This window comes from Heptranchias perlo, chromosome 28, assembly GCF_035084215.1.
Source record: "Heptranchias perlo isolate sHepPer1 chromosome 28, sHepPer1.hap1, whole genome shotgun sequence".
Classification (NCBI taxonomy): domain Eukaryota; kingdom Metazoa; phylum Chordata; class Chondrichthyes; order Hexanchiformes; family Hexanchidae; genus Heptranchias; species Heptranchias perlo.
In genome coordinates, this window is record NC_090352.1 from 18,348,466 (window position 1) to 18,364,685 (window position 16,220).

Sequence of the window (16,220 nt, forward strand, 5' to 3'; positions counted from 1 at the left end):
GAGTGTGATGGAATTCTCTCCACGTGCCTGGATGAGTGCAGCTCCAACAACTCTCAAGAAGCTCGACACCATCCAGGACAAAGCAGCCCGCTTGATTGGCACCCCATCCACCACCTTAAATATTTACTCCCTTCACCACCGACGCACCGTGGCTACAGTGTGTACCATCTACAGGATGCACTGCAGCAATTCGCCAAGGCTTCTTCGACAGCACCTCCCAAACCCGCGACCTCTACTACCTAGAAGGACAAGGGCAGCAGACACATGGGAACACCTGCACGTTCCCCTCCAAGGCACACATCATTCTGACTTGAAAAAAAAAATGCCGTTCCTTCATCGTTGCTGGGTCAAAATCCTGGAACTCCCTACCTAACAGCACTGCGGGAGAACCTTCACCACATGGATTGCAGCGGTTCAAGAAGGCGGCTCACCACCACCTTCTCAAGGGCAATTAGGGCAATAAATGCTGGCCTTGCCAGCAATGCCCACATCCCATGAATGAATGAATAAAAAAAAATGCACTACTGGTTCCTCACCTATGGTAGGCCTCATGCTAGGATCTCACTAAAGGGGGAGGGTAGGATATGTGTGGTTATCAGTCGTTAAATTGAAAGGAACATTTACAAGTAAGTGGCTACATAAAAGGATAAAAACTGTTTCAGATGAATAATACAAACCTGGAAGAAGTTCAGCGGTGATCTTCACTGCCACTGGCAGTGCCGTCTCTTTGGTTGAGGTTGGCTGCAGGTGCCCTTGCAGCAGATGACACAGTTCGACAACAGGCTCCTGCTGACCCAAACCATGTTGAGTCAGTACCACCTGCTCAATGCCAGACAGTTGCGCCAGGGCCTGCTGGTATTGTTGGTGGCATAATGATGGCAGTCTGGCTCTGGTACCTAATGATCTCCCAGGCATGCCTTCACTTTTTTGTACCACTACAACCATGAAATTCTGTATCTGGGTGCTTTAAAACCAATTCATATCATCAATTTTAACTTGATTTGCTGACTGCCACAAGACTCTATCAGCTGACTTTGATGCCTTGTCACTCTCTTGAAAGTTTGTATTGTTAGTTTCCTTTTCATAATCCCTCATTTGCAGCTCTTCCCAATCTGAAGTCTTGTAGATATTCAAATTATAGTTGGCTTTCTGTTGAATTAGCAGATAACGCTTGGCTATTTTAAGTTCCACATAAACATTATCTACTGTCATGACAAAACAAAACATAAATAAGATTTTAAAATGATTACAGTTTTTTTTTTAAAAGTACTAAGAAGGTATTGTAAATTAAAAATATATGGCTAAAAAGGATTTTTGCCCTTCAGGAGCTCCGTCACATGTGGAACTAAAGTGTAATCCTAGCCTAAGCAGGCAGAAAATCTCGTTATGCTTCACTTTTTAAATGAAGGTTTAAAACATTTTGGTCACCACCACTTTGGGCTGGAATTAAAGAATTGGCCAGATGATTGTGCCTGGTGTAAAAATGGCACCAATCCAGCTGTATGGATCTGATCCTGATTCTCCTGCCCTCCCCTCCCATCACCCATTCTCGTCCTATACCACTGGCCTTGGTGACCTGAAAATATAACTGAACAAGCTCAGACATGAAGAATGACAACATGAGCATGGTATTTGAAGGCAACCAGCACCCATGGAACAGAGTCCCAGTGTTGGTGACTTCAGCAAAGGAGGAGGGAAAAGGGAAGCAATTAGGGGGTGGGAAAGAGGTGGATTGAGCACTTATTATGGAACTGGAATTGTGTTACAGGGGTGTTATGAATGAATTTAAACTTTGATATTCAATGTTTGTTTAAATACTCTAAAGTGCTGAGCTTTAAGTAACTGTGCTTTGGTGCGCACTATATCAACGACTCAAGGGCACAATGTTGGATTGAACCATAAGTCTTATGGTCTATTGTACACACATCTTACTTCTTTATAGTGGCATTCTTCATTTAATTTGAGCTGTCAAAAGCACTGCTCAGTTGTACAGAATGAAGAAAGGGTGACCACAAAGGGAAATGATCCTTCTGCACACCCAATTGGGAATTAGGTTAAGTGAACTGTAACATTTACAGTCCATTCTTAAATTTCAGTAAGCATTAAAACCACAAGCTAGTGTTGAACCTTCCAGGACAGAACATTTTATTTTAGCCAACTGCATGGTCTTAAGTGAACACTATTGATCTGGTGTATGGAGTTTCTGAGAATGGAAAAGAAGCCTGGACGTGAGAAACCCTTTATAACTGTGAGAGTGCACTCAAAATCAGTAGTGACAATTCTACAATACGGAGGGCCCAAAATTCCATGGGATACTGGGCACTTCCCTGCTGGGCACTGTTGGATACGGACTGGAACCCAGTTCCACCAGGGTTCCACCTTGTGGAGAAGAGCTGAGAATTTCCAGTGGAGGAAACTATGAGAGGATTTTTCACCCACCTCCCCTACACTCACCCCTTCAAGGAAGAGATCCCAAGCTACCCAGGGAAAACCACCCATTTTGCCCTTATAAGGCTCAACAGATATCTTGCCAGCTAAGAGCTGGTGGGACTTAAGTTGAGGCCTTTGGAAAGGCCCCAGAAACTGTGCAAACTGGGGTTGATTACTTTTGTTGTGGCTGGAATTGGCTCTCTAGAGCTGCTGATTTTTTTTGCAGATTTGTTCTTTGGCCTGGAGGGGGCCTGGAGGACTATGGCAGAGCAACCGTGGGACGTTCTGGCCTCCAAGGGCAGATCGGGGTGGGTGCCACTGATATGCCCTTGTTGGAGCTGGCTGCCTCTCCTGGATATGGTAGCAACCCCGCCCCTGGAATTTGGGACAGGAATCGGTGGACTTACAGCCCATTCCACTGCAGCTCCATCAGTGGAGCTAGCCAATCAACATTCATTCCCAAAGTTTGGAAGATATGATCAAATTATGAATCCTCTGTGTCTCTAGTTGTACTGCCCATAAAAATAGGAACAAATGAGCTCTGAAACAGAGGACCAGTAAAGACCACTGCGGTCTTTCTGACTGTTCCCAGTCTTTACTGACTGAGAAAAACACGTAGGTAAAATAAACCTTATACAATTCTTAAGTATAAGATTTATGTTATCGACGTGTCTTTCTCGGTCAGTAAATGCTGGGAGAGAAGTACAATTAATAATGACACAATCAAAGAATTCAAAAAGGACTTACATTTCTAGTTGAACAAGAAGAATGATAGGAGTTTGGTGCTGAAGCAAGTGGAAGATAAGGTGTTCCAGTTCGCAACATTGACTTTAAATGACCGAAGGACTCTGTCTTGGACTTACCTTTTTAGGTTTATGACTATCTGGTTCCACAGATACAACAATGTCATTAAACCTAAATATGATAGATTGTAAAATTCTTTTGCAGTTTTTCTTTGGATCTCCAATGAGTGATTCATTAAATTTGTTAAAACATGTTAATATTCAAGATATGTATAAAACCAAACTAGTAAATAACATATATTTATCATTTGTGTCAATGGTCATTAGGATGAAGCAGATTTTTGGATGAAATTCTACAATTTAAAATGGGATATTAGGCCATTTCCTATGGCTTGTCACATAAAGCAGCCCTCAACACACACTCCAAAATTATAGAACTGTACTATCCACTGTTCCAAAAGAAATATCTTCTTTGATGGACACCATACATTTTAAACTCTCAAATGTATTACTCCAGGTAACAAAATTATTATTAAGCAACATTAGTTATACAGAGCTAATAACTTCACTAAATCATTTATTACAGTAAGAGGCTGGCAAGTATTCCAAAACAGTATGTGGCTGTCAGAACAACAGTGATAACGACCATTGCTAGTCTGTTCATTACTTTCAGTAGAAATGGATTCCAGTGTTAATATAATGGCTCTTCCATTAACTTTATATGTTTATAATGATCTTTGGAGATATAGTAGCCCCTTACCATTACATGCTCTAATATGCCATGACCTTTAATGTAGCACAAATTGTCTACTGCTCTCTATAAAAGAAACCTTCAATGTAACATACTTTTTTTGCATGGCTCCCGGAGTCAGTGTTATAAAGAAAGGTTCACTGCATTTGCTTCATTTTAAGTATATTCTCAAGACTCCTTCCTTTGTGCTAAAATTTCCAAGGCTTCAGCCATTACACTTTCAAAACTAAGGTAGGCATCTCTAGCAGATATTTAAGAAGTTGTATACAGAATCTGGTATCTTTCAAGATTGCAATAGCATCTTTACATAAGAGATATAACAATTTCTAAAACAAATTTGGCACAAAATTGTGTCACTGTCCAGTTGGCTGATTGTGAAATCTTGCCTCTTTTGCGTATTATTTGTAGTCTTACTTCGTGGTCATAATTAGTAAGCACATACACAAGACTCCTGAGCACCAAAGGAGTTTACACACTCTGTCTCACACATGTGGATACATTTTCTCTGATTCACACGCCTGTCGAGCAAGGCTCCATGCCAGTAGGCTCGCTGTGCAATATTTACCCCATAGTACCTCTGTAGTCCTTTTTTTAAATCTCACAACCGTCAGCTTTCTAAATTACATGAGTAGCTTGTGTTTCTGTAAAAAAAATGGCTGCTGAATAACAAATAGTCTGAATAACAAGAACAGACTTGGAGATCCAGTGCAATATACTCTGCATGTTAATGAGATTTCATTCCAGAAATGACATTGACACTTTCAATGTTGTTTGCCACTGGCTTCCCAATGGGGAGCAGCAAGTTAATACAATGACAATATAATTGCAATTCCTTCCTCATTAGGCAATGGAAGACTTGCATCCTTGCATGACCCTCAAGTTACCAATGCAGCGGCATTAAATTTACTGTAGTAGTCCCCCAAGGACCATTACAATTCTTTCACTTGTACCTGTTTTAATGCCGAACAACTGAAATTTATAATGGCTTAAAAACTAAAATGTATCATGATTGCAAATTTGCATGTATACTCACAAAATAACCAGTTCCCAAACTGGAATGAGCAGAGCTCTGCAAGAGAATACAAGAGAAGAAAGGGAAATTAGTGATCATATTCCACATTATTCTATCCTCATGAGTTCATTAGCAATCCTCGTGTGCTTTCATCACGGTGTTTCAGCGTTTGGGGTCGACTCTTGTCAGCTGCTTTGCAACAAGCTTGTATGGTCTCATTTTCTCCTCACATCTCTCATCAGGATTGAGAGGTAACACTCTATTTACAGCTCTCCACATCTCTGCTGCCGCTGTAATTGCCAATTTATATGACAGGCAGCTGGGTAATGATGGCATCTTTGCCTTGTGCTGTGACTCAACCGACTACTATCAGCTGACCTCTGTGGCTTCTTGGCATTCAGTGGCATGGTCTCCAGTTAGTGAGCCAAGGCTGTTGTGCTTTGTTGCCGTGACTGTGTAAAAGAAACCGATCTTCAAAAGAAACCAAAGGGGCCCAATGACTCTTTAAAACATGACACAGAGGGGCAATGTATTCACGCAGAGTATTTCTACTGTTGGCAATCAAAATTAGATGGCTTTCAATAACTTTAACAAGTTGTTCGAAAAGTAACACTTTAAACACTTAAAGAACATGGCAGCATTTTCATGAACCAAAATAAGCTATGTATTTAGAAAAGCTTACAGCGTGAGCTTGGATTCTTACACAAGAGCATACATATGTCACACAGAATAGGGAACATAGGAATAGGAGTAGGCCATTCAGCCCTTTGAGCCTAATCTACCATTCAATTAGATCATGGCTAATCTGTATCTTAACTCCATTTATCCACCTTGGTTCCATATCCCTTAATACCTTTGCATAACAAAAATCTATCAATCTCAGTTTTGCAATTTTCAATTGCTCAACAGCTTTTTGGGGGAAGAGAGGTCCATATTTCCACTACCCCATGAATGTAGAAGTGCTTCCTGACATCAACCCTGAATGGCCTAGCTCTAATTTTAAGGTTATGTCCCCTTGTTCTGAACTTCCCCACCAGAGGAAATAGTTTCTCTCTATCTATCCTATCAAATCTTTTAATCATCTTAAACACCTCAATTATATTACTCCTTAATCTTCTATACTCAAGGGGATACAAGCCTAGTCTATGCAACCTGTCTTCATAATTTAACCATTTTAGCCCCATATCATTCCAGTGAATCTGTGCTGCACCCCCTCCAAGGCCAATATATCCTTCTTGAGGTGCGGTGCCCAGAACCGAACGCAGTACTCCAGATGCAGTCTAACCAGAGTTTTATAAAACTGCAGGATAACCCTTGCCCCTTTGTATTCCAGCCCCTTTGAGATGAAGGCTAACATTTCATTAGCCTTTTAAATTATGTTTTCTACCTGTCCACTGGTTTTTAGTGATTTCTGTACATAGACCCCTAAAATCTCTCTGCTAATCCACGGTTCCTAGCTTCTCACCATTTAGAAAATACACTGATCTATCTTTCTTAGGTCCAAAGTGGATGACCTCACACTTCCTCACTTTGAACATCATCTGCCACAGTTTTGCCCACTCACTTAATCTATCAATGTCCCTTTGTAACTTTCTGCTCCCATCTACATTACTTACTGTGCAAATAAGGCTGAAGATGATAGAATTTGATGGAATGAGTGGAGTCTAGGATGCTTTATTAGTAATACGATTTGGTAAGAAGTTACCTGGTGTCTATTTTTCTAATAGTTACAGCACAGAAGGAGGCCATTTGGCCCATCGTGCCTGTGCCAGCTCTTTGAAAGAGTTATCTTTAGTCATCCAAAGCTTCGGATGTCCTTGCTTTCCCCTTCGTGGGACTGTGTCTACTCTGAACCATCTCCTCCTTGAAGGCCTCCCATTGTTCAATTACTGTTTTGTCTACCTATTTTTATTCCAATCCACCTGGGCAAGATCCCTTTTTAAAATCACTGAAGTTAGCCCTCCTCCAGTTAAGTATTTTTATGCTTGATTGTTCCTTGTCCTTTTCAAAACCTAATGATATTATGATCACTGTTCCCCAAATGCTCCCCACTGGAACATGCTTCACTTGCCCATTTCATTCCCCAGAACCAGATCCAGCACTGCTTCCTTCCTCATTGGGCTGGAAACACTCTGATCAAGAATTTTTTCTTGCACACATTTCAGGAATTCTTCCCCCTCTTTGCCCTTTACATGTTTCGTATCCCAGTCTATGTTGGGATAATTAAAGTCCCCCATTATCACTTCTCTATAGTTCTTGCTTCTTTCTGTAACTTGCCTGCAAATTTGCTCCTCTATCTCCTTCCCACTAATTGGTGGCCTATAGTATACACCCAGTAGGGTAATTGCTCCTCTATTATTCCTTAATTATAACCCAAATAGATTCCGTCTTTGACCCCTCAACTTCATCATTCCTTTCCAGTGTATAATAACCAGTTTAGATGGCCAACGATTAACGGCTGAAATAGATGGAAATATCTTGTTTAAGAAAATAGATTTTATATGCTGCAGCTTGATGAGGGTAGAAGAGATAAGTTGGTAACCCAAGGTAATATAGTTGGCATGAATTCAGAAAAAAAATCCATAAAATATTAACATCCTGTGATGGTACTAAATGAAATATGTAGCAGTGATCGAAATTCACACTGGAATCATTTGATTATCAAAGAATTCAAATGTGGGGATAAAGCTTACATTTAAAAACGTGTGTAAAGCTGTTAAAGATGACTCAGGCTATTAAAATGAATCCAAACGCTGATATGGCGGACACAACAATCCAATTTTCTGAAGGAATTTACCTTTGGCAAGTGGAAGTGGTGAAAATCCCTCAATATCTTATGTTGCCAAGGTGACATTGAAAACCAGTATAAAAAATTCACCAGAAGCAATCCCTTTTTTGCCAAGAATCCGTAGAAACATAAGATAAGGCTAAATATTAAATGATGCAAATTCCATTGAATATTCAAGTTATGAAAGTGACAACGATGGGATGTATTTTCAAAATAATTAATGAAGGATGTTTTTTAAGTTAGTAATAGATCTCCTATGGCATTTCTTCCAGCTGGTCTGGAACCTGGAGTTCGGTTTCTGGTATTTATTGTAGATGCTCAATGCGACAGTGGGTTACCCAACACTGTAACATAATAAATTTACTGAAGCAATTCCTTGAACGGTGGCCCAATCTATCACCATCCGCAATCAGGAATCCGCTTTCCACACCCTCAAATTTCCAGTTAAGCGTCAGCTTAGGTCGGTTGATGTCTGAAGAGTCCAAGTCCCACTCCAGGACCCGAGCACATAATCTAGGCTAACGCTTGGTGCAATACTAAGGGAATGCTGCATTGTCAGAAGTGTCATCTTTCTGATGGGATCCCATGGTACTATACAAAGCGGAACAGGGAATTCTCTTAGTTTCCTGGCTAACATTCCTCCCTTATCAGCACCGCCAAAATCAGATTAACTTGTCATCCACAACATGTGTTGTTTTTGGGATCTTTTGGTGCATAAATTGTCTGTCACACTGCACATACAACCACATACTTCAAAACTAATTCACCGAATGTGAAATACTTTGGGACAGTGTGAGGATGTGAGAAGATGCTGTACGAATGGAAGTTCTTTCTTGTTTCTACTATCAAATTTTTGTTTCTTTGCTCGACCACCCTTGGTAAATTTGCAGTATTTGCTTAAGTTGCAAGAACCTCACTTATTTATTTCTTCTTGGTTATTCCCTCAAAACTTTCCTCCTTCTTCTCAATAATTAGTGTCATAAAAAGTATTTTTCCCCCTTTCTTCCCACAGTGGAGTTGTACCTCTGGCCTACTGTCAAGTTTCCACCAACAAGCACCTGAACAAGTGGTCATTTGTCAATGTCTGGGCCTGTTGACTGATTCTGGGCACAATGTCCACAGTCAGCATCAAAGCATATCACAAACATCCTCTCTGATCCCTTTTATTTCTGACAATTTTTCAACCATTCAGTTTGTAAATGCTATGCCCAGTTGCCTGGAGATGCAGATTATTGTGGTCGACTCTAGATATTGTAGTTCCACAGGAGCAAGGTAAAATTACAACTCCTGTGATGCGTAGCTCTCTCACATGCATAGAATGTGTCCACAGGAGATAAAACTCCCCTGTCTATCTGATTGTCGAGTAACACAGATTGTCATGGCACACTCTGAATATTGTAGATACACAGGAGTCGGGTGAAAACGACAACGCTCATGATGTATCTCTCTCCCTCTCTCAAAAATCAGACAGAAATCCACAGCACCCAAAGCCAAAGTATAATTCCCAATTCAAGCCCTAGGCTCCAAATGGAAGTATAAGAGGACACTTCTTTTAACAATAATCAATTCTATGAATACATTTTATTTTCAGAATTGTGTAATTTTTTCTGTTGAAGTTATATTTATCGCTGCACTTCTGACCTGATTGAAAGAAATGAGGCAGCCAAAAACTGTGTGAGGAAACCGAGCCTTCTGATTGGTTGGTTTTGTGATGGTTGATGGTTTGTGAATGGTAGCTTGATAAAAAAAATTAATGTGATGCTACAGATGTGTACTAGAGGCATGAATTTTAATATATACTAGTAGATGACCCACTGCATTGCTTGCCGTCAGTCAGAGGATAGACTCTCTCTATCGTCTTTTGTGTTGCTGTTATTTCCCCTTTCTCCTCTTCTGGTTCTTTATTTCTATTTTCTCTCCTGCATCACTCTCTTCCATTCCCATACTCCCTCTCTTTCTCGCTCATATTTTTGACTTCTCTCCTTTTTTGCTCTCATTCTTTCTTCTGTCCTTGGGTGGGAGGTGGTGCATGGCATGTTGTGGCATTGGGAAAGATCCATCAAGGGCCACATTTTACAGTGGTAGGTCCGGGCATCAGTCGAGGAAGGGATGTAGTCTGGGGCACAGAAGGCATGCCACAGGTCAACTTCAGGCTGGCAGCTGGGGGAAGTATGAAAGCAATGTTTTATTTAAACAGCAAATACTGCTGCTTATAAATGCAGGGTTTTCTGATACAGGAAAGTCTTGTAGAAAATTTACTGGCCCCTGCATTCTAACCGCCACCCCAAGTTTCCGACAGCGAGTGCACCCTCCCTCACCAGCCACTGTCCTGAGACACCATCAGCCGCTGCACCCACCAGACTCCTGATCCCCATCAAGTGCTGCTTTCCTACCCCTTTCAGAACCTCTGAGCCCTCAATGTCTGCTGCCCATTTGTCTCTGAATCCCACCAGAACCCCAAACTCCCACCAGTCACTGCACCCTCTACCCCAGGAATTCTCCCCCATCCACCAACTGCAGCACCCCTTTCCCCCAAATTAGACCCAAGCTGCCATGGGCCCAAGTCCGCACCCAGTAGCCTAACCCCTCCTGGGTCCCATCGCACCACTTTGAACCTCTGCCACCCAAAATCCCTATCAGCCCAACCCCTGCTATCCAGGACCCTTGTATCTTCCTGGTCCAAGCTAATTCTGCTGTGAGCAGGAACAGCTTTATATCTGTTAAGCACTTTAAGTGTATGAGGAGGGGGGGGGGGGGTTGGGCTGGTGGATGCTTGGATGGTGGAAGGAGATCAGCAGGAGGCAGCAGTGGCAGGTCTGAGTGAGGGAGGTGTGTGCTGTGGCGGCACTGTTTCCCACAGGTTAAAAGGAGATTTAATAGAGATGTTCAAAATTATGAGGGGTTTTGAGGGTAAATAGGGAGAAACTGTTTCAACTGGCTGGAGGGTCGGTAACCAGAGGACACAGATTTAAGATAATTGGCAAAAGAACCAGAAGCAGGATGAAGAGAAATATTTTTAGGCAGCAAGTTGTTATGATCTGGAATGCACTGCCTGAAAGGGTAGTGGAAATAGATTCAATAGTAACTTTCCAAAGAGAATTGGATAAATACTTGAAGGGGAAAAATTTACAGGGCTATGGGGAAAGAGCAGGGGAGTGGGACTAATTGGATAGCACAGGCACGATGTGCCGAATGGCCTCCTTCTATGCTGTATGATTCTATGAATAGCGTGGGGATCCCCTAGAAGGAATCCCGCTCCTGCAGACAGAAGGTGAGGCGTGAGTGACTGCCCTTGACATCAAGGCAGCATTTGACCGAGTGTGGCACCAAGGATCCCTAGTAAAATTGAAGTCAATGGGAATCAGGGGGAAAATTCTCCAGTGGCTGGAGTCATACCTAGCAAAAAGTGTCCTCGGCCCAACCATCTTCAGCTGCTTCATCAATGACCTTCCCTCCATCATAAGGTCAGAAATGGGGATGTTCACTGATGATTGCACAGTGTTCAGTTCCATTCGCAACCCCTCAAATAATGAAGCAGTCCGAGCCCGCATGCAGCAAGACCTGGACAACTTCCAGGCTTGGCCTGATAAGTGGCAAGTAACATTCGTGCCAGACAAGTGCCAGGCAATGACCATCTCCAACAAGAGAGAATCTAACCACCTCCCCTTGACATTCAATAGCATTACCATCGCCGCATCCCCCACCATCAACATCCTGGGGATCACCATTGACCAGAAACTTAACTGGACCAGCCATATAAATACTGTGGCTACAAGAGCAGGTCAGAGGCTGGGTATTCTGCAATGAGTGACTCACCTCCTAACTCCCCAAAGCCTTTCCACCATCGACAAGGCACAAGTCAGGAGTGTGATGGAATACTCTCCACTTGCCTGGATGAGTGCAGCTCCAACAACACTCAAGAAGCTCGACACCATCCAGGACAAAGCAGCCCGCTTGATTGGCACCCCATCCACCACCCTAAACATTCACTCCCTTCACCACCGGCGCACAGTGGCTGCAGTGTGTACCATCCATATGATGCACCGCAGCAACTCGCCAAGGCTTCTTCGACAGCACCTCCCAAACCCGCGACCTCTACCACCCAGAAGGACAAGGGCACATGGGAACAATACCACCTGCACGTTCCCCTCCCAGTCACACACCATCCCGACTTGGAAATATATCGCCGTTCCTTCATCATCGCTGAGTCAAAATCCTGGAACTCCCTTCCTAACAACACTGTGGGAGAACCTTCACCACATGGACTGCAGCGGTTCAAGAAGGCGGCTCACCACCTTCTCAAGGGCAATTAGGGATGGGCACTAAATGCCGGCCTCGCCAGCGACGCCCACATCCCATGAACGAATATGAAAAAAATTGCCGGGTTCCTGAAATCAGGGAGAACTGGCTTTAAGCGCTTTTAACACTATTAAAATTATTAATATTTTTAAAAAACACTCAAAGCACTTAAGAAACTTAAAGCCAGTTCCTGCTGACAGCAGACGTCCAGCAGGGACCAAGAAGCCAAAATGAAGTCAGCCTCAGGCAGGGGAAATCACTATGAGCACACTGTCGTGGCTCCATCCAGCTTGGAGACAAAACTCTTGAGAGTTGGGAAGACTGAAAGCTAAGTGAAAAATGTGGACCGTAACAGCTTAAACCTAATCCGCACTCATAATATCCCAGCGTGATGAAAATAATTTGATGTAACCTTTTTATAAGTAATATGGAACTGTCAGGAAGGAAAATAATGGACACACAGCTAATACCATAATCCCTCCTCCCGCTTCGACAACACAGGAAATAAGGAATGGAACAACCTTCATGGGGACAGGGAGCAGGGGCAAACCAGAGCCAATTCAATCTCTAACGGAAAATTTCCCTGGCATGTGAAACTAATCAGAGGACTGCTGATTTGCATCCAAAACAATGATTATCAAAGTCCTTTTTCAGTTTGGAGTTAAAAGTACGTATCAGACTTGTACCAACCTTCCCAATACCTCATCTCCCTTTGGAGCTTTGTGATTAATAGAACAAATAATGAATTGTATCAGGCATTCAGGACCACACCTATTGGTGCAGCAGACAAGGAGTCTGTGCAGGAAAACTAACTGCAGCCAACCAATAAATGTGATTGGCTCCATGGTAGCTGTGCGGTTAATTTAGGAGCCAAAGCTAGGGTTTGCTTGGCTTCTATTGTCGGTTTTTTTTTGCCTACCACCTTCCAAATGGCAAATCCTCAGTTACATGGAATAAGACCTGTTCAATCTGGCCAGCTAGATCAACTAATTCACAGCGTAAAATAATTTAATCAAAATCAACTCTCAGAAAGAGTGTTTCTGTTTTTTTTTAAAAATTCATTAATAAAACATCCAATTTGGTAAACCCATCTGTGACACCATGTAAACAGCAATCTTGAGTTATTCCGTAATTAGCTTTTAAAGAGACTGCACATTTCCAGTCAGTGGGAAACACGATGTAATGATGTGACGTGACACCACAGTATTAATGTCTATGTTGTGCACCTGTACAGAAATGTAACAAGGTGGAAGACATGGAATTTCTCCATATAACTGTTGACTTCACCTGTGTCCAAGTCGTGCTCCAGTTACCGGTACAGCTCAGCACACTTTAAAACTGTAACCAAGTAACACAGGCGCATAAAACAGACTGTAATGTAATGTCATATCATTACTCCAGTATCTTCTGCTGCCTGGGTTTACAAGTTAGAGGAACTCCAGGTCTGTGTTTATATGCCACTAACTCTGGCTTCACTCCAGCTCCAGATGCAGCGTTTTTAGTCACCAATAAATCCACATTTGAAATAGTCTCAGTAGTAATGTTGGACCAATTGCTTCAGAGTTTACTCTCCATTCACTCCACAGTATATTGGCTTCAGATTGACAGCCAGATACACAACGTTAAAATAATACACATTTCCTCCTCATTTTCTTTTCCTACATCCTTCATTGTCCTCTATTTTTTGATTAACTTGCTGGGAGGCACATTTAATCAATCCCAAATGGAAATTCTCCTCTTCCTTTCTCACAAACAACCAGGCCAAGCCTGAAAATGTCATTGTTTAACACAAAGATCTGAGTATGAATTATCAACCCCAAACTTTGATTCAAACTCAGCTCTTTTAGACCAGATTTCCTACTTTTAGCGACTAGGTCACTCTCACACATTCGGATTATGGCTAAATTACAGCATGAAAGCTACAACCTGAGAAAAAAGTTAATTTTTTACAGATACTGTCAGCCTAAAATGTTCAGACACATTGGGAGGTAAAATTCCCCTGTGTTTTGAGCTAGTGCATGTACCATGTATGCATTATTTTAAAATTATTTTGAATGTCCATCCTAATGAAGCAATGAATGATGTCCCCTCTTGAGATTACTCGTTTGTTAATGGCTGTTGCCCATATTAACATACAGATAGTATTAAAGGTTTTTTTTTGGCCTAAATCTTTGTTAATGAACAATTGATGGGAAAGGTGCACATTTCCTCAGGATTAACTTCATTCGCACATTGTGTTAATTTTCCTCAATTAAAGTTGGTGTTAAAGCACAGGAGGGAGCCAGCAGAGTTCCAACATTGAACAGAGCACAAAACGTCTTTTCAAAGTAGTCAAAGAGGAATCTTTCTGTGCACACAGCAGCATAGGTATAGCATCAAATGTGACAATGCTGGACATATTGTAATAGCAAGACCACCAGGAGGTTAAGGACATAGAAGGTAGAACACCAGGACTTACTACGACCCATGCACACAAGTACCTCAGGCACGTCAACTACTTGAACCCTCAATATCTGGATGATGAGATCAGATTAGTGAATAACAAACAACAACAACAACAACAACTTGCATTTATATTGCACCTTTAACGTGGTAAAAACGTTCCAAGGTGCTTCACAGGAGCGTTATCAAACAAAATTTGATACCAAGCCACATAAGGAACTATCAGGACAGGTGACAGTGGTAGGTTTTAAGGAGCATCTTAAAGGAGGATAGAGAGGTAGAGAGGCGGAGAGATTTAGGGAGGGAATTCCAGAGCTTAGGGTCTAGGCAGCTGAAGACATGGCCGCCAATATTGGAGCAGTTAAAATCCGGAATGCGCAAGAGGCAAGAATTGGAGGAGCGCAGAGATCTCGAGGGTTGTAGGGCCGGAGGAAGTTACAGAGATAGGGAGGGGTAAGGTCATGGAGGGATTTGAAAGGATGAGAATTTTAAAATCGAGGCGTTCCCGGACCGGGAGCCAATGCAGGTCAGCAAGCACAGGATTGACGGGAGTTGGTGCGAGTTAGGATACGGGCAGCAGAGTTTTGGATGAGTTCAAGTTTATGGAGGGTGGAAGATGGGAGACCGGCCAGGAGAGCATTGGAATAGTGAAATCTAGAGGTAACAAAGGCATGGAGATTTGGAGATGCATGGGATAATTAAGTACAGCCAACACAGGTTTGTTAAATGCAAGTCTTGGTTGATAAATTTAAATTGTTTTTAAAGAAGGGACCGATTGGATAAATAAAGGAGTGCAGTGTTCAGAAGGCATTTGAAAAGGTGCCTCAAAGTAAGCTTGTTACAAAGATTCAGCTATGTGGTACAAGAGGAAATGTGGCAGCAGGGACAAGTAACAAAGGAATCAGGTTAAGGGGTGTTGCTCGGACTTGAGAGGGAATGGAAGTGATGTGCACCAAAGGTCAGTGCTGGATCCACTTTAGTCCTCGATACATGACGATTTGGATTTGGGAACAAAATATCAAAATTTGCTAATGACACAAATGTTGGTGGTTTGGCAAATAATGAGAGGGGCTGAAAAAGATTTTAGGAGAGAGCAAACAGTTTAGTGGATTGGGCAAACGTGTTTTAAGATGGAGGAGTATTATAACGAATTTTGGAAAGAAAAACAAAGAATGGGAGTGCAAAGAAAGAACTTGTACCTTTCACATCCTCACGATGTCCTAAAGCACTTCACATCCAATGGAGTACTTTTCAAATGTAGTCAAACTCAAATGAAAAATGCTGAAGGGTGTGAAGGAACAGACAGACCTGGGATCAAATACTTAATTCCTTAAAAATGCAAGTGCAGCCAGCTAAAGTCATAAAAAAGGCCAAAAGCAATTTGGGCTGAAAAATAGAAGTGCAGAGTGCAAGGCTACAGTTTTAAGCACCCCATAATAGAAAGGACATGAGTACCAGAGATAGCATACAAGGTAGGTTCAATGGGATGACACCAGGGTTGAGATACTCTGGATTAGAGAAGGCTGAGATGAGATTTAAGAGGTTTTAAAAATTAGGAATGATTTTGATAGAGTGAATAGGAGAAGACTATTTCCTCTGGTCAGGGAATCGGTGACCAAGGCACCTCAATTTAAAATGGCCGTAAGAGGGTGAGGAGAGAGATTAGGGGAAATTTCTTTAACACAGAGAGCTGCTAGAGCATGGAATGCTTTCCCACAGGAAATAGTTGAAGCAGAGTCTATTGCATCTTTTAAG

General features: G+C 42.1%; 1 protein-coding gene across 4 annotated transcripts in view; it reads right to left on the reverse strand.

Annotated features, from left to right (window-relative positions):
- The window catches only part of auts2a (activator of transcription and developmental regulator AUTS2 a), a 986,792-nt gene that overhangs the window by 532,105 nt on the left and 438,467 nt on the right, over positions 1–16,220 (reverse strand). For all 4 annotated transcript variants that reach the window (XM_068008151.1, XM_068008150.1, XM_068008149.1 and 1 more), the window contains exon 4: positions 4,958–4,993. In XM_068008151.1, the coding sequence (XP_067864252.1) occupies positions 4,958–4,993 (36 nt within the window). The remainder of the gene's footprint in view (positions 1–4,957; positions 4,994–16,220) is intronic.